At 43.6% G+C, this 18967-nt stretch overlaps 1 protein-coding gene across 1 annotated transcript in view; it reads left to right on the top strand.

Moving 5' to 3' along the window:
* The window catches only part of EPHA4 (EPH receptor A4), a 93110-nt gene that overhangs the window by 35044 nt on the left and 39099 nt on the right, over positions 1-18967 (top strand). The window contains exons 4-5 of the mRNA XM_085232704.1: positions 589-744; positions 13853-14191. Coding sequence (XP_085088830.1) covers positions 589-744; positions 13853-14191 — 495 coding nt within the window. The remainder of the gene's footprint in view (positions 1-588; positions 745-13852; positions 14192-18967) is intronic.

Below are 18967 nucleotides of genomic sequence, written 5' to 3'. Positions count from 1 at the left end.
ATGAGTCCTGGCTTCGGGGAGGGGAGAGCACTGCTGATTTCCTCTGCTGGGGATCGGGAGCCAAATTAATTCCGCCTTTACAGGAGGGAGATGAGCCATTTCCGGGCATGTCAGGCACATGGCCTCGCTGCCAATCACAGTGGGTTCCTGTCCCATTCCCTCTTAAAAATTGGCAGGGTCTGGCTGTCAGCTGCCATTCCTTAAGTGGTCATAGAATGAAGCAATTGCACCCTTTTGTTGCGTGCTCTGGTGTATGCGAATGCAGGTGGACGTGGGTTAAACAGTGTGCAGCTCCACAGTAAGCACAAAGAGGCAGCTGATTTTCTGGCAGTGTCAACATGAGTCCATAATTTTTTTGCCATCTCCAAGTCAGTTTTTAGGATAGCTCTTGTTGGAATTAGAAATTGGTATCTCCTGACATAGGAGTATTCATTAAGAGTATGACGATTTTAATTCTTCACCTGGGGCTAAGAGGACATCATTAGATCTTTTTGAAATGTCTCCTGCCTTGATTTTGAATAAGTAAGGCAGAGATTTATGATCACAGCCTGGGCAAGTAACACTCTCTCTTCCTGTCCCTCTCTATAGCTTGCAAAATCGGATACTACAAGGCGCTTTCGACAGATGTTGCGTGTGCCAAATGCCCGCCTCACAGCTACTCCATCTGGGAAGGCTCTACCTCCTGCACCTGCGATCGGGGCTTTTTCCGAGCTGAAAATGATGCTGCATCCATGCCCTGCACTCGTAAGTTGGTGTTTAAATACTCTCTTCCCTTTTCATCGCCTGTTTCTCATACTGCTTGGAGAGCTGTGTCTAAGAAGTCCTGCTTCTGATAGCAGTGTTCATTAGCTATTGTAGCCCTTTGCAGAGGAGGTTTGCATTTTGGATCACGCTTCTGGAGAGAAAACACTAGCTTTCAGCCCTGAATTCCTAACAGTGATATGGTTGCACTGACCCTTGAGAGATTACAGTCTAAAGACTTGCAAGCTTCAGTAATGGAAGTAATTACAGGTCTAATTTCCAGTCTGAGGACCTGTCTAATAGATGACATCACTCTTCATATTTAAATTATTGGTATTTCTAGAAATTGTGACATCTTTTTTTCATAATTGTATGATACGGAGTAAATATATAGTATTTATAATTTCAATAAATATCTAATTTGTGCAAACTATTGCTGATAGCCCTTAGGAATGTAGGAGTGTTCCTCCAAAAGGCATAGTAATAAGAAATTTTAAACCATAATGAATAAAACCTCCCCAAAAGTATAGTTTATTTTATCCTTTGTATATAAATACATCCTTTGTATATAAATACATCATGCACAGCAAATGGAATTATGCTTCAGTTCCACCAGAACATTTTCAGCATGAGAAACAAAAGGCGTAGCACGCTGAGCACACCCGCCGAGTTACTGGAACAGCTCCTTGTCCTGTGTGTTGGTTAATGGGTTAGGCAGCCAAAGACCTGAGACTCTAGACATGCCCTGGTGTTAAATCGTGATCATCTACTGCCTTGGTTTTTGTTTCTGTAGGAGCAGAGCAGTTTGAAACAATAAGTGAAAGGGCTGTATTTTACTGGGGGATATCCATGTGTGACTTTCTCTGAAAGCTATTGAAAATGCTTCCAGATTTTTGGAGTTCAACTGTATATTTATGTAGTGTGTGTGTCTGTGAGGGAAGGCTGAGATATTTCTTTTGTAACATATATTCCAAATTCATTTTAGAGAGATGACTCACATTTGTTTCAATCTTAATTTCTCCCTTACAAGGCAGAAACAAAGTATGTCCGTAACTCAGCAGCACTCATCCCTTTCCCACACCCTGTGATTCCAGCTCTTCCTCAGTGATCTCCTTCCTTTCACCTGGGAGTTTTGCTGGGTGGTGGTTAAGCAGGTCTGGGTATGGTCAGGAGCAGCTGCTTTAGCTTAGTAGGAAAGCAGAGAGGTCCCTGTATCCCTTGCCAAGTGCTGATTGGGAATAGAAGTCTAGCTGTGATGTGAAACCTCGCTGAAGTCGGGTGGGATCATGCTTTTTGTAACACTGTTCACACTAGAAGATTTCAAACTTGACCGTTTTGATAGGGAAAATGTGTTTAGCAACATTAAAACTATTGTTCAGAAGATACATTCTAAATAGCATTATACCAGCAAAAATTTTCTCATAAAACTCTGGTTGTAGCAGCTGATGTACTGACCAAATAGAAGTCAAATTAGGAATCAGCTGGTTGAATTTAAATGGGCACGTGCGGGACTGAAGTATGAGGAGAGAGCAAAATAATTCCAGATGGGGGAATTGTGAGCAAATGATATGTATGTTTGCTTACATTGCAAATTGTACTCTTGCAAGCCTTGCCTTTTTTTGTCAAGTCTTGGACTTGCTTCTGGCAGCCTTCTCCCTTCTGGTATTTGAAGGTCAGTCAAAGTTGAGGTCCCCTGTCTTGGTCTTCTACAATGAAAATATGGAGAGTGCAAGAGAGAGGGCAAGAGCCACGGTGCTGGCCACAGTCTTCATCTCTGCAGCAGTCTCAGAGGATGTGATGTGCAGAGAGGCAAGCCAACAGCACAATCCCACGGCTGCCTGGCCCTGGGAAGCAGGCCTGTCTCTGGACATTTCATAGCTCTGAATTTTCACCAGAAGCTTAAGAGCTGCTTTTTCCGTGATCCAACATGAAGTAAGTAAGACTCAGAAGTTATTTTGGAGCTGGCTGGTGGGGCTGCTTTGCTCACTCATACCTTCTCTTCATTGCTGGAGCGTGGCTGTGGTGGTGGCAACTGTGCAGGCCCTGGGTGCAGCCCCATGGGGCCTTGTACAAGAATGGGGTCAGGAGGCTCGTGGAGGGCCATCCTTTGCCACACCAAGTTGCCTTATTCCTACGGGTTTCAGGCAAGTGCCATTGGAGAGGCCTGTGTTGAAGGAACGCCCTCCGGCAGAAACTCCCCGTTTGTCTGCCTCTCCTGACAAGATGTGGAGACAGAAGGGAACGTAAACATCAAAAGTTCTTTCAGATAGATTCAGACTCTAATCAGTTCTTACCAGTTGGTTAAACCAGGTGACAAACCCAATTCCCTTGTGCTGACAGCCATAATAATCAGGCACCTTCTTTGTTCATTATGCTCTCTTTAACCCTGGTTTTCTCATTCGGCCCTGCATTTAGTAATCACTCAGTGTGACGGCACACTAATGAAGAAATAAAACACAGTATCAGAGATCCATTCTTTTAGCAAAAAGATAGACTGTGCTCCACTGGCTTGTAAAATCAGCTTTCTGTTCACTTGGAGAGCTATTAGACCAGGTGAATAAAAGTAACATTAGGTAATTTGGAGAGAACACCTGGAATGGACAGAGGATTGATCCTTTCTTTGTTATTTCTAAACAGTTTTTAAGATGAAGAACTTCAGGCTTCTTAGGATGTGTTTTTGTAAAGCTTTGACCCTTGGCTATTGATTTCCTTTGCTAATAGGCTGGCTGGCCTCGTCGTTTATCTTGCCTTCTAGGTTAGGTAAGGAGGACTGTTATGACTTTCCATTAGGCTGCCTGTGCCAGTGGATGACAGGGAATTGGTGAATTCCCTTTCCTTTCCTTCCTCACAGCTCGCATGGTAAGTACTAAGCAGCTCCTCCTTCCTGATGTGCTGGTCAGAGGAGGTGCTTCAGAGTTTTCTGGTTCCAGAACACCACTATCTGACATTTCTGTCCGTTGTTGAGTTGTAAAAACTGTGCTTAACCTTCAGTTCAGTCAGGCATCCAATCTAAACAAATAGCTTGGGCTCTCTGTTTAGCATTCTTCTCTGTTTAGCTCTGCTGAAGTGAGTGGTTATGTCTGCTCTAAATCTCCTACAAGAAAGGGCAGAATGTGGCTGGACGTGAGTGTAAGAGACAGTGGGCTGTGTCAGAAAGCCAGCATAGACACTCTGACTTGCACATACTTAACTGATGCCTCTTTTCTCTCACGCTTGCCTCATGGGAATAATAATCATTGTGTCTGTCACCACCAAGCTGCAAAGCCGCCCCGGATCTGCCTCACTGACCTGTGCTGGGAATTTAGACTTTGAATGCTGAAGCACAGTGGACTTGTCAGCTGTGTGCTTGGGCGTGGAGGTGGTATGATTGACCTTGGGTTCACGTGAGCACAAACTGTGGCAAACACAGAAATTCTCCCTTTTGAAAGCATTGCAGAAGTTGCATTAAGGCAAACATTCGAACCTTCTATGTATTTTAGTACTTTCTGGGCCTTTCATAAGGTTAGCAGTCTAATGGGGAATAAACTGCCTTACCAGCACACAGATCCATAAGGCTGATTAACAGTCAATCTCAATCATGATCCCCACTCTGGACTTTCCTTCTCTGTAAGGATGTGGTAGGGAGACTCCCTGAATCGCAGCCTGATGCAGGCAGGTGCACTTCCCACCCAGACTAATGGGTGTTGGTCCCATGTCCCCACTGTTAATGAGTAAGGTTCTCAAACTGTTTCTTAACAAACAATGCTTACATTATGAGCAAATATGGGACGGTTTTGTATTGTTTATATTGTCTGTTCGATTCCGATTATTAATGACTTTTAATTAGAAGCCCTCTACAAAATAGAGATTACCAGGCTGTCCAGCTTGAAATTTGTCTCAGTAAGTGACCCTGAAAAATTTAGTCTGTTGTTCCACCCAAACAGTCACTAGTTGATTGGTATTTTGGCGTGCCCTGAAATATTTCTGAAACAGTTGCATTTAAGACAGTTTATACCAGAGAAGCTTAGAGATAATGAGGGTAAATTTAGTGAGATGCAAGAGAAAAGTGCCTGCTTTAAAAGAGCTTTCTCCAGTTTAGGTTATCAAGAAATCGAAGAACCTGACTTGAAACGGCAAACGTCACTTAGTTGTCTTTACATTCGCCTCTTCTAATTGAATTTAGCACACTGCTGTATTTCCTCCAGAAAGTATATTGTTTTTAAATTACCATTTCAGTGCTATTACTCAAGGCCCCGGCTTCTAATGCTTTCTGACAGTTATCAGCATAATGAACCATAATGAAATGATGAGCAATCTACAGTGGAAACTCGATGTGGATTCCACTAGAGCTGTGTCACTGTTGTTAAAATTTGAATGCGCATTAAAATAACACTGTCCTTACTTGTTTCCAAGGTCGGGGTTTTAAAAAAGGTCAGAAAGGTCTCAACACTTCGATTTCATAAATGTTAGTCCTGCCCTTAGCTCAGTCTTCTGTGGCACATAATTTATCTAGGAGAGAAATATTTGACCTGCATTTTCAAAAAAGACTGAATTTACCTACCTAATAACTGTGCTTGTGAAGGAATAATTACACAGGAGCTGATTATTTGAGCATATGTTCATTATGGTTGCTTAGATTTTTTAATAAACAAATGTGCCCTTTTCCTACAGCTTAACTTGTGCCTCTTCTAAATTTTGAAACACTGATTATCACTGTTCTGGCTTTTACACAGAAGAATAAGAAAGCGGGATACAGCGCACTGTCCTATGGTGGCTGGTATGCTGTAGGTAGCTGTGTACTGACTGTGCCGTGCTTTCTCCCCGGGATGCTTCTTTGGCACTGAGTCAGTCTAAGCCATGACATAGAAGCCCACTCTCTGTAACGTGAAATATCTGCCAAAGCAGTCTCTGTTCTTCTGATACAAAATTTATGGCATAATAATTCTTTTGCACCTTTCTATCTATTCTCACGTTTGTTAATTTATTTTGTTCTTAAAACATCATAAAAGATTGTTCATTATGTGAACAGTATGTCAGAATGTCTTGTAACATACAGTATGGCAGCATCAGAGCAGTGGGTAGACAGCATGGAGACAATGATTTTTCTTCTCCAGGTGCGCTGGGGAAATAGTTCCTCAGTTGCTGCCAGAGAGGAAGGGCTTTTGGCTGACAGGGATCCCAAAGGAAAAGGCTCTCTTCCTTCGTCTGTGGAGACAGACTGGAGGGAATTAAAAAACACTGTGTAAGGAGAAGTGGTTATGGCTTAAAGAAAGGAGACGGGAATAATTTGACAATGTGTGTTTATAATCAGTAGGCTTAAATTCATCATTCCTTTAAATACAGCAACTGTTTATTAGCTGTCTTCTGATTTTCTCTCTCCAGAGCCTTAAATTAACTGAGATGTTTATTCAATTAAGTGGGGGCTTTGATTTGGTTAGTCAGGACCCAGTTCTGTAGAGTCAGTGAAGTAAATTAGAGGACTACCAGAGTAAAAAATCCAGCAGTTGGGCCAATGACAAAATGACATATTTCTCTGGTTGGATTTCTTCCTTGTCAAACTGTCAGACAACCTTCTGGTATTCACAGTAGAATTTTTCTTTTTATCTTGAAAGAATGAGTGGACACATGGGATGCTGTCTGCATCACAGCATACTAGAGAAGACACAATAATGTGTCAGAGTATGCGGTGCTGCAGAGGGTTCTTATAAGGCAGTTTTTGGAAGAAGCTCTGAGCCCACAGAATGGCACCTGCAAGCATCAGTTTTCCCACACTCTGCCAGCAGTAAACTGGACCTCTTTGCTTAACTCCCTTCTGGAGAGAAGAGGAAATATCCATTGCATTGTTCTCTGTGGTAAGGAAACAAAGCCTATTGTGAAGCTGGTAACCAGGGTTCTTTGGCAGCTAAGTAGGAAATTGTACATGCCAATAAAATGGGCATTTTATCACTGGCACTGGTTCAGGATCCCTAGCTTGGCAGAACTCCCATTAAAGTCAAAGGAGTCTTGCCCGAGTAAATAAATTAAGAATTGTTTACCAAATCAGATGCCTTATTAAAACCCCATTGTAATGCTAAACATGCACAGAAAGGAGTAGAGAGAGGGAAAGGAGCAGATGACTGATATTTCAAGTGGCTGCTGTGTCTTCTGGACTGTTGACTTTGGTCTCACCGGTTGTAAGAACACCTGATCTATAATGATAAATGATTGGGAACAGCTGGGCAGACAAGAAGTGTTGGTGCTTGTATAAACTGGCCACAGCAACAGGAGACCTATCTACAACTGCTGAAAGAAGCAATTAGTGGTCACAACGTATACAACTGTCACAGGAAAGTGTGTGCTTTATTTCTGAGCCCAAACTTAAACAGCCCAGAAGTTTACTCTACATTATAACTTGACTTTCAGATGGGTAAAGATCAACAACAAAGACTGATCTGAAGGGCTTCACATCTCACACACTGAAGCTTTATTGACAGCTCCACAGTTGTCCATGTTTAATGAGGCCTGATGAAATAGAAAAAGGAGGCCAAGGTGCTTTTTCTCAAAGCTGTGCCTGGCACTGCTTTGCCAGATGTTTTAGTGAGGCAACTTAAAGAGTTTAAAGACATCGATCGTTTAGTAATTGCTTTCTTTGCATCCACTCTGAAAATAGTAAGCTCTTTATTTCACACTCAGCCTTGCCTACAGGGAGACAAATTTTCAGATCATGATTGAGTTATGATATTGATTAGAATCATTAAAGGCTATCTGTACAGTAACGGCGTCGGGAGGTCACATGGAGAGCAGCAGTGGTCACGTTGGCTGACAGGAGAGCCGAAAGCCCTCGCGTAGTGCCCAAGTACCTGAGCTAACCCTTCAGAGACACTTGATGTACTTCAAGTGGCATTACATTGCTCTCTGTATATGTACTCCAAAGTTCTTCGGAGCTGTTCATTGTATGGATCTTTTCTTCCTTGCACCTCTGTATTTGTCCCCTTTATTCTTGCTGTGCTGTACAAAAAAGCTGCCTCTCAGATCTCGTACAGCAGAAGACGTGCTAAACTTTTCACTGTTTCCGATGCCACATTTCCAGTTAGGCTTTCCTGCCATTAGACAGTTGGAAGCTTACTTCCCTGTGCCTGCTGTTCCTGTAATTCATCAAAGACTTAACTTTTAACAGCTTGTCTGTAGTATAACCAAGGCCAAGCTGCTGATTCAAATCAGCCCGTTCATACTAGGCTGCTTTTACGGTACAGTGAATTGTAGCAGTCTGCTCTGTTGTATGAATCTTGTTTGTTATATTAGCTCAAGGTTTCTGAATATCCCAACTTCCCTTTGAAATCATTGGAGATGAAGAGGGTCAGCATCTCTCTGAAGCAGGCTCATGAAGAGGATGCTTTTGTCAGCCTTGGTCTGAAGCCATTGAAGCTTACTGCCCTGTCTGACTGATTAACAAACACGTCATTGGCACTCTGCTGCATTTAGCAGTATGTTTATAGGGTTTTCTCTGTTTGAGGGTGAAGTGAGAAAGCTTCCAACTGTAGCAGGCTATCGTCTTATTTTATTGTTTGTTAAAATAATTTTTAAACCTTATCAAGCTAAGGTCTGCTTTTTCTGCCTCAAAAAGCAGTGATATTTTCCTCAAGGAGAGTATGGGAATGGTTAAAGAAGATTAAAGTCTTTTCTACATGCTTGAGGTTTTCTGATGTCTGGTGGGAATTGCCAATGAAGCTTCCTTCCGATTTCACACTGTCAGGCAAATGCAGACTGAATGCAGGGTGACAACCCACTTGAAAATAATTATCCATTGCCCTGGCTGCAGAGGCATCCGTTACCCGATAGAGAAATGTGCTTTTACACACATACACACACAGACTAAATTATTTTTTTTAATCATTTTCTCCTTCCAGGGCTAAAAAACCTCATCCTGCTGGTCACCATCCGCATACATATCTTTTGAAAGCATCTTCCTTTTTTAAAAGGGTTACATTTTAAATGCACTGATCTGGTGACTGACAGGATGCTCATAATGAAGGCCTGCTTCTTCAGGGTATATATTTGAAATATCTCCATTAGCACTTCCGTGGAGAGTGTGGGTTTAAGCTTGTGTTTTTAATAGATGTTCTCCCACAGATATATCTTTCAATGTAATAAATATTAACTGTACCATAGGCTAATAGTACATAGATGTGGTTACAGTCCAAATACCGATAATACCAGTGTAGCCCTTACTGGGTAACGTTGCTGCCAAAATGATCCACTGCCACCCTCAGTGACTGAGGATGAAGTAGCACAAAGAAAGGGGTTCCTGGAACAGAGCCTCTGCCAGGGACAGCTGGGACAGTTGTGTGTCTCTTGAAGTCCTATTTATTTTCAAGGCAGTAAGTGTCAGAATCCTGTGCTGAGGTGTTTTTTGGTTTGTTTTGTGGTATTTTTCTATTTCTACCTGACACAGCAGCTTATTGTGGTTACTCAGGTCCATTAAAATTGGCCAGACTGAAGCCCACTGCTTTCATCTTCAATGGTTTGTTTATGGGGCATCTGAGAATGGGGACAACAAACTTATTCACCTGTAGCTTTAGTGAGCAAAGGCTGTCAGCACTGCAGCTGTCACAGGGGATGAAACCTCTGCAAGCTGCTCTGAAAGCCTGCCCAGCATTTGGGGCTGCTGTTGTCAGTAGTGGGCTTCTGGCTTCAGTCAGCCTGGGGCAGTGAGGAGCATGTCTGGTCATCCTGTAGGACAGCAGAGTCTCTCAGGAGCTGTTTCGCCTGGAATCATTTATTTCTCTTCTCCTTTCACAGCCCTTTAATCCACGCCTTCTAACCATACACTGTTGCTGAACTAAATTAACTGGTTTAGTGAAGACAGCATTCTCTATGTCAAACAAGTCTGTCTGGTCTGGATGTAGAAAACTGTAATTGAATTTACTGCATCCACCCACAGAGGCTTTCAGAGAAGCACCATGCTGGGCAGATCAGTAATAAAAAAGGAAGATGTAAAACCAGTGATATTAAAACCTTTGTCATAGCCATTTGAATGGAGTTCCCCAGCACAGCACACCTGCAGTTCTGCCCTCAGATCGCAGGGCAGCTGTTTCTGTGGCCTTGGCTGCAGCAGGCAGGGCAGTGGCTGTGTGCCTGGCAGGCTGTGCCTTCTGTTTAGGGGCTTGCAGCAGCATCAGCAGGAGTCCCAGCACAGGTCTGCGATGTGTGCAGTCTGTCGGGCAGGATGCTCTGTGCTTCAGCCTAGTGGTTCGGTGGGGCTCACTGCATGTGGTACCTTCCCTTTGTGGGTGAGGTTGATCCCTGAGAGCATTTGTTCTGGAGTCTGAACACGATTCTCGTGCAAATAATCAGTCCAAAGAAATGGCCTGTGCCGTATGGGTGCTCCCTCAGTCCTGCAGAGCGGAGCTGGGCTCCCGGCTGGGCCAACCCGGGCCCATCGCACCGCCTGGGCCCTGCTGTGAGACGGGGAAGGTCCTGCAGCCTGCCTGGGGAGGCCTGTCATCCACAGAGATGGCACGGATAAGGTAGCACGGGGAGGTGTCTTGTGATCTGGCAGGAAGCAGGGAGCCAGTTGGGTGATGATTCCTATCTTTGTCAGGGATTTCGACAGCCTTGTATCAGCCTTGCAGGGGCTTGCAGGAGGCCTTTGGCTGGTAGTGAGACCTGAGCGCCTTGTAGGAATGGAGGGAGGCTGGCAAATAGTGGCAGATGAAAAATGCAGCCTGAGATTGTAGTAAGGGTGCTAAAATGTATCAGCTTTTTTAGTACAAATCAGTGCTTGTGCTGTTAACTCCTTAAAAACTGTACTCTTCCTGAATACTCATTTGACAGGGGTACAGTATTGCCAGCCAGCCAGATCTGTCTGTCAGTAAAGAGGCAGACAAATAGATGCAAAGCCTATAGCTTATTGCAGCAAGAGAAAGCCAAACACAATCTGCATTGCACAATGCATTTAAGTAAATCTAATAGGAGGGTTGAGGAAGATAGCAAGATTAGCTTGACAAAGGTTTGTTGCTAAACAGACTCTTCAGTTCCCCAAGCCCAGACACACTGATCTTGCTCCACCCCAGGCCTTCCATTTGCTTCGTGGCTCAGCTGATTTTGACAGCTTTATTGTGAAGCAAGGTTTGTGGAGTTCCAAAAAGGGAATAAAGTGAAAAACCTCTGTTCTCTCTGTTCCCCTGTGCCTGCTTATGGTGCTGGCGAATGGGCAGCTGAAGGATCCTGCTCTCAGCCAACCATGCTCATACCCTGTTCTCTCTGTGATCCCCATGCCAGAACAGGTCCCTCTCTGTACATCCCTCATGCAGGTCCCTCTCAGTGCTGCTTTGCTGGTGCCTGCAGCCTCCCACGGCCACGAAAGGGTTTTCCTCTCCTCTGGCAGCAGCTCTGTTGTCAGAAACAAAGCAAATCCTGATCACTATTGAAGGAGCAGATACGCCCTGTGTTTCAACATCTGAAACCAGGCCCATCAATCTGAAACTGTTCCCCACTCCCAGTGCCAACAGCTCCATTAACAACTATGCTCCAGAAAGAAAGGAAATTGCTTTTCCCCTCACTGCCATGTCAGCCCACCATTTGGAAACTCCCCCGCATCTTCCTTTTCATGCTGGAGGTGGTGCGCTCATCTCTGTGACCTGCAAGCATCTGCTTCCCTGGTTTTCCGCTTCGCTGCGTCTCTGTTTAGACACTGCTATGCCCTGTCCCACATACTAATTACTGACTTCTTGCTTCTGAGGAGCTTGATTCATTCTGGCACATTTTCCCACGTGAAACTGGACCTAGAGCCTTGGAAAATATCTTAATGGACACCAGAGTAAGTCTGAGATTAACCCCAAATTGGCTGCTGTGTACTGAGCTAACAGGCACGTCTTTAGGACTGTGAGTGTGGCAGCTCTCAGGGTGCAGAGCCCGGCCCTAGAGCGATCCCAGCTGTGGGCAATGCAATACCAGCAAGGTAACATTCTGCAAGAAAAAGCTCTTTGCTTTTTCCCATCTGAGTCTCACTATGTAGTAGCTGCTTTTTGCATATTGGGGTTTTGTCTCTGGATGTCCTCAGCATTGCTGGTGCATAGACCAAAATTGAGGCTTGCAGCCCGGTGGTGCAGCAGCAGGGGCTGTCTCTGTTGCAAGGGCTGGGCTGTGGTCTGTCTGCTCATGGCAGTAAATCTGCCTTACAGCCCTGGTTAGTCCGGAGACTGTACTTCAAAGGTTTGGCAGGAAGGGAGGATTTCTCTCCTCTCAAAATGAATATATTAATTTTGTATTTGTGAAGTTGAGTACAGAGAAGCGATCCTTGCTTAGCTGCTCTTGCAGCAGAAGCTTTCATCTAGGCACTGATGATAAGTAGTAGGTACATTTGACCTCTGTGTAATTTAAGACTTTTTCCTTAACTACGTGCCTCTCCCCAAATCCAAATACTGCATCCAGTTAACATGTGTTAGGTCCTGGCAGCTTCAAGCACGGGCCCAAGGACATGATGCAGCCCTCAAAGCCTCCCCCTCTGCATTGTGCTCAGAGCTCAGCCTTCCTTGTAGCACTGCTGATGAACCCAGGAAGCCACAATTTGTCTTCACCATCGTTACCTTTTGATGGCTTGACCTCCTTGCTGCTACACTTGAGTCACTTTATGATTTCAGCAAAATTTCACTATTATTTATTCAGTTTCCAGTTAAGTCTGATGGATGCTTTTGTACCTTTGGTATATGAGAGACTGAGATTAATTTATTTTCACGGTTAATCAAACTATGGGTGCTGCCTATTTTTTTTCCAATTTCTTAACATTGGATGAATAATAGGAATTGAATACCTGGAATGAAACTTGTAAGAACTTTCCTTCCTTTCTGCCAGCAGATCTAGTTGAATATTTTTGAATTCCAACCATCAATAATATTTTGAAAAAATTAAGAAGCTTTCATAAGCTCTCCAGTGTCTTGAATGAAAATTGAATTTGTGACTTCCTACAAAATTACTTCCGGTATTTTACTGGTAATAACACCTGTATTTACAGCTCCAACCATGCATAATGACTAAGGATTGCCATCTTCACTGCAGTCTGGTTTGAATGGTTACATTTTGCCTGCTTTATTCTCACTCTGTTCCATTTCTGTTGGGTACTGTATTTTACCTTGTGTCCTGTCCCATAGTACTGTGTGTGTAGCTCAGAGAGCCATTGTGCTTGGTCCCAGAAGGGGCTGCATTCTGACGGCTGCGGAGCTTTTTGTGTTGTGTAAAATCCTTCATCTGTTTCACGGGGTTGCCAGGAATCATTCTTGTTAAATTTAAGGATAGAAAAATGTGTCTCACCTCAACTGTATTGAAATTAGATTAAGGATCACAGGATTAGCTCTTTTGCATTTTTAATGTACATATTGGTTCGGAGCCTGTGGGGATTGAAGCATATAAATGAGGTTTGTGCCTGTGCCTGGGCTGTGGAGCAGCTGGTGGTGCTGAGCTGGTCAGAGCAGCCATTTCCATCGCAGTGAGCCTCTGCCCCGTACTGGCTCAGACCCACTGTATGCGGAGTGTGGGGGACATTGCTTGGTGCCTGACAGCCAACCGGGCAGCGCACCTACGAGATGTGGGTCTTTGTCTCCTGCCCTGTGGTGCGAGAGCGCTGGTACTGTGGGCTTCAGTATTTGCTGAATGCCATCTGACATCAATTTGTGTGGAAAATATGGCAGTTCTGTTCCTAAAAAAAATAATAATAATACTGGATGATCAACAGTTTCAGCGTTTGTCTGCCCGTGTGTAATGGGGGACCCTGAAAATCTCAAAGCAGTGGTTTGTGCATTTGATGGTTTGCAATCATGATCCAGAAGATCATGAAAAATGAGTGTAAAATATACCAAATGCATGGTTTAGATTTCAAAACAAGTCTAAGTAACGCAAGTGAAAAATACTTGTTCTGTTGTAGTATGTGGCTTTCAGGTTAATTTAGAGCTGGAAAATATTGTTTCTTCGTCAGATGAAGAGATTAAAAATTGTCCTACTGGTTACTTTTCCATCTTCATTAAGAACACAGAAAAGTAAAATTCTGCATGATCTCTGATGTCACTGACTTCATTGAATTGCCCACACAGGGCCATAAGTCTGAAGATACTATGTGACATTCTTGCAGTTACTAAAAATGTGGAATTTTTCTTCCTAGGCCCTCCATCTGCACCCCAGAACCTGATTTCTAATGTCAATGAGACATCGGTGAACTTGGAGTGGAGCGCCCCACAGAACAAGGGAGGACGGGAGGACATCTCCTACAACGTGGTGTGCAAGCGCTGCGGGGCAGGGGAGCCCAGCCGCTGCCGGTCCTGTGGCAGTGGTGTGCATTTCAGCCCCCAGCAGAACGGGCTGAAAACCACGAAGGTTTCCATCACTGACCTCCTGGCACACACCAACTACACCTTTGAGGTCTGGGCAGTGAATGGAGTGTCCAAGCACAACCCCAGCCAGGACCAAGCCGTGTCGGTCACTGTGACAACTAACCAAGCAGGTAGGAACCTAAATGCACTTTCGATTCCAGTCTCTTTTGCCTGGTTTTAGGAAGGCTGTGGTTTCCATTACATTTTGCATGAGAAAATGAACCCAAGGTACCCTAAGATGCTAAGCTGGGTCAAACCCTTATTTTCTAGGTTATTTATACGGATAGTTTAAATTTTTTAGAGCTGGAACAACCGAGGAGGGTTTGAGTGGTGTAGCTGGTTGCAGAATTGCGCTGCAGCATGCTGCAAGGACACTGGGAGGCATTCTGTGGAAGCAGAACAGCACGGCTGCCGTGGAGCATGCAGAGGGGACAGAGCCAGGGCTGCTGAGCAGTTCAGCCCCTCCTCAGCAGACCCAGCACATGAGCGCAGATGTGCCTGTGGTGCTGGCAGAGGGCACAGCACAGCCTGGGGAGCCCTGCGCTGCACTGCCTTTCCCAGAAAGGGCTGGGTGAGATTCAGAAAGAGCGAGTAGGTGCTCACTTGCCTGCATGTTAGCTTTCTCTCCCTGCAAAGTCAATTAGATTCTGCCCCATTATTAAATAAATACCTCCTTAACCTGCTGCTAACAGTATTTCAATTGATCAGATCTGGCATTACTTGAGAAATCCTGTATGAGCTTTCATCTTCGTGCTGGCTGATTTTTGCATTTCACTCATCCGGAAGAGTGAAATGCTCTGTTTATACCTGATTATTTCAGATACCCTAAGTGCTCCCAGTTCTTTCAGTTCCCTGTGCTTGACCTAACAAAGATTGCAGCAGAACAGGGCTTAGCTTTGATGAACATTTACATGATTTTTTCCTTTAATTACTTGAGAATATTTCTTGTTTGCACATAGCTAGAGTTTCAAGCACAGGATCCCGGTTCAGTTTTTAATTTAATGAACAGAATTATATATATTTGAATATGACACTCTTCTGTATGCAAATTAAATGTACAGACTGTGAGACTGGCTACAAGACTGTCAAACCTGTTATCTAATTGCTCGCAGCACCGATTGCCTTCAAGTCCCACAAACATTGCAGGCATTCAGCATCTCAGAGCGTAGCTTACGGGGCTATCATTTATCTGTAGAGTTGTGGTGTAAGAGACAATATGAATAATGTATATTCTGAGAATACTGGACTATGTGTGCTGTGAATTCTGTTTCCTAGTAGAGGCACATGTAAACTAGGTATGCATAACCAAAACTCCAAATCCAAGCTGTAGTCCACTGCACTTCAATATTAACAGTGCGAGGTGAGTTTAATTTTGCAGTCACAGTTGCAAGCAAAATTGTCAAGTCCCAATTGAAGCTCCTTTGAAAATCTGGTCCATTTGTTTTGTTCTTTACATGTGCAGTTGACAGTACAATGGTACAGTATCCCTTTCAAATTATAACTCAAAAATCAAAACCGTCGTTTTGACTGGTGAAAAGACAGAGCTATAGGAGAAAGCTTTGGGAGAACGCTGTCATATGCTATACGAGAAGAAAGAGTTGAGAATGGCAGCAGGGACTGAGTTTTTGTGCTATGAATGCCTAGCAAAGAGTATTTCTGATTGATTCTGGCGTGTGTAAGGATTATTGGATGCATATATGCATAAATGAGTGGCATCCATCTACCGTGTGAAAATTCCACCATCTTATGCTTTAATATGCAAACCGAGATCTGATTGAATATGCAAATAAGAATTGATTTTGTTTATTATCCATGAGTAGCAGTTTTTCACATCAGGAAATTTGTATTTTTGCCAACATTTCCAATTATAAAACAGGCCCAGTCTATCAAATGCTTCAGAGGGCTGGAGAAAACCACTGGTATATGTGAAAATTAACTCCAGGGTGCTCATTTTCTCCGGTTCTTTGCACAACTTTGTGTATTCTTCTGCATAGAAGATCTAAATAGAAATCTGTGGCCTAAACCTATAGATCTCAGCTAAGATAAACAGTACTTGAGTATGCAAATAATCCCGCTGATTTCAGTGAAACTACTTGCCCAAGTAAAGATCTGTAAAGTTGGGCCCTTGGGTTTTACAAGTACTGATCTGTTTAATCATTGCAAATGTGTGTCTGGGGCGCAGTAAAATTCCAGTGCCACTCATTTTCTTTCACTGTATTTCATTATAAAGAAATCATGTCATGATAGAGCTCTGCCATAGACGTGTCTTTGATTTTACACCTTTCTCATACTAATGTAAAGCAACCTCGGTTTCATTGCAGGAATTTCTGATTTTAAGAAAGATGAGAGTCAAACTCCTCTTTTCACAAAACTCCTTCTGTGTTTTGCTGATCAAAACAAAGCTACCAACACAGAAAATCTGTAAAGTGCTCTGTCATTTTTGCTGTCTGTGTGCTTTCCAACATTTGATAGAAAAAAAGCCATGTTAGCCTGGTTCTGTAGTGATGTGAGCAGTGCTTTTGGGTCACATCCAGGGGAATTTGCTGTCATTGTTTGCAGGAGGCACATCTTAAATTCAGTAGAGATGATGAGTATGCAAGAGAGTAGGAGAAACTGACCTCTCAGATACACAATCATATAATCTGCAAAAAGTATATTGAAATTTTAGAACATGGTTTTTAATGTTAGAATCAGAAATCCCATTATTTGTTCGCTTGCCAGCCCGTAAGGAAGGAGTGCACTGGGAGGCTCAGGGAAAACAATGAGAAGTCAGTTACCGGTGTGTTCAGCACAACGCTGAAGAAACCGTGTTGCAGTGACACAAAAGGTGCAGTTGAAAGGCACAGGTGTTTTTTTGTTTGCTTTTGCCATTTTACTCCTGGAGATAATGAAATGAGGCTGTTTAGTTTCCACCTTTGTTTAGAAACTTTTCGGTTTCCAATACTGTAGAAAAATGTTTAAATGAAAATAAGCTTTTGCCATTCAAAGCGGAATCAAAAAGCATTTGAAAAAGTATTTTTGCTGCTTCCTTTGAAAAGATTCTGGGGTTTATGGCATTAAAAAAAAAAAAGAGAGAATTTAAATTTCAGGCTTAGAACCAAGTAAACATTTATATCTCCAGGAGATAGATGACATTTTAGGAATTTTTTAATGGTGAATTCAGCTTGCTATTATACATATAAGGTATAATAATATTTTTGAGGTTTTTGAGATTAGAGCTGCCACTCTTTTCCTGCATTAGATAAAAAAGTTATTAAAAAAGCAAAGGATGAAGCCCCGAGCTGTTGGAACTGGCAGCCAGCACCTTTCCAGTGAGTACTGGGGAATACTGGTACCGAGGGCCCTCCCAGCAGCGGTGACTTTTGTTCCTGGCTGTTTCTTGCTCAAATGAAGTCAGCATTTTGTCCACCCTTAGCAAATGTGAAACGATGCGTGGAGGAGATGCAGCCCGGCTCCTCCATACGGTGCTGCTCAGAGGCTGATTGCAGTGAGGAGCCCTACCAGGCAGCTGAGTGAACAGCTCAGAAATCTCAAGGCTCCTTTTTTTTTTTTTTTTCCTTTTCACTAAGAATAATGCCCTGAAGCTGTTCAAAATTAAAAGTAAATCTCTCAATAGAGAGACCTTGTTCACAGTAAGCAGGAAGCTTTTGTTTTTTCGAAGGGGCACTGAACACTTTGTGTGTTACTGAAGAACTCAGTGCCCAGGTGCCTCGCAGCCGTGTTGGCTGTCCGGTTCGGCTGTGTGCATGGCCGAGGGCTCAGGATTTGGGTCTGGGTTTGGTGAGGGACGGGCTTCCTTCTTGCTCCTTTGCTTTCAGGAGTTAAATGCTTGATGTTTCTGAATGAACAGACTGCCTGGTGATTTGTTACCTTGTTAGTTACCTTGGGCTCAGCGCATTCTTAAGTGAACCATCTCAGGTGGAGAAGGATATGCCAATTAGGATGAGAAAAGCAGGCTAAGTAAATAAACTTAGTCTTTCTCCTACTGCATCAAGCCAGCTATTTTCTTACCTCCTGTGCTGAGGATCAAGGACTGATTTTATGAATGTCTCAGGCTCCCTGTCCCATTTTTCCCCTTCTGTGCTCGCCTCCCTCTGCCTCCTTTGTCTCCGACCCCGACATGTGCTTGTCTAGCTGTCTATTGCCTGTCCCCTATCCATCTCACAGATGCGCCATGGCCGGTATACTGCCATCCTTCCCCCCCCTTGGGGCACTCCTGAGTCCCTCAGTGCCACTTGAATCCCAACAAAAGTGGGTCGCGGTGCCACCCGGAGCACAGCTGGGAGTGCCCGCATGGATGGAGGGTTCTCCTGGGGCAGCCAAACCGAGGTGAACTCAAAATACTGATGTTCAGCGCCGGGAAGGAAAATGTCGGCTGCGACTCAGGTTTATTTGGCCTTTAGTTTTGTTTGTTTGTGTTCTTAATTCCATTAGTAAAAGGAAAAAAATCAGAAAGATCCCTGGAGGCTGCTCGTGTTGTAGCTTAGAAAGGAAGGTGGAAGAAATGGGAGCCTCTAGCTTTCTGTTGACTCACAGGTTCTACTGGACTTGTTAATAGGGGAATATATTCCCATTTTGTATTTCAGTGGGTTTCCTTTGAAAGCCCACGTTTCCTTTCAAATGTTGATTAGCATTCCTCATGTGTTGTGCTGAACAGCACGGAAAACGCATATAGGGTCTTACATTCTGGCAGTGTGGCTCAGCTCGTGCAGAACTGAATCTGCAGTCAGTAAAAATTCATGGCCGTGCATTGCCCTTGGTCAGTGCGCACTGCATATATCGACAAAGTAATAGTTGCTCAGGCAGATCAAAAGCAAAACATGCCAAAGCCAGTAAACCTAGGCTTTTGGTATTTTCTTTTTAATATACTCCTTTCCTGGATATTTATAACTGTCTATAAAGAATAG

This window comes from Meleagris gallopavo, chromosome 11 (assembly GCF_905368555.1).
Source record: "Meleagris gallopavo chromosome 11, MGAL_WU_HG_1.1, whole genome shotgun sequence".
Taxonomy (NCBI): domain Eukaryota; kingdom Metazoa; phylum Chordata; class Aves; order Galliformes; family Phasianidae; genus Meleagris; species Meleagris gallopavo.
The sequence above is the reverse complement of the archived record's forward strand: the minus strand, read 5'-3'. Positions and strand labels throughout refer to the sequence as shown.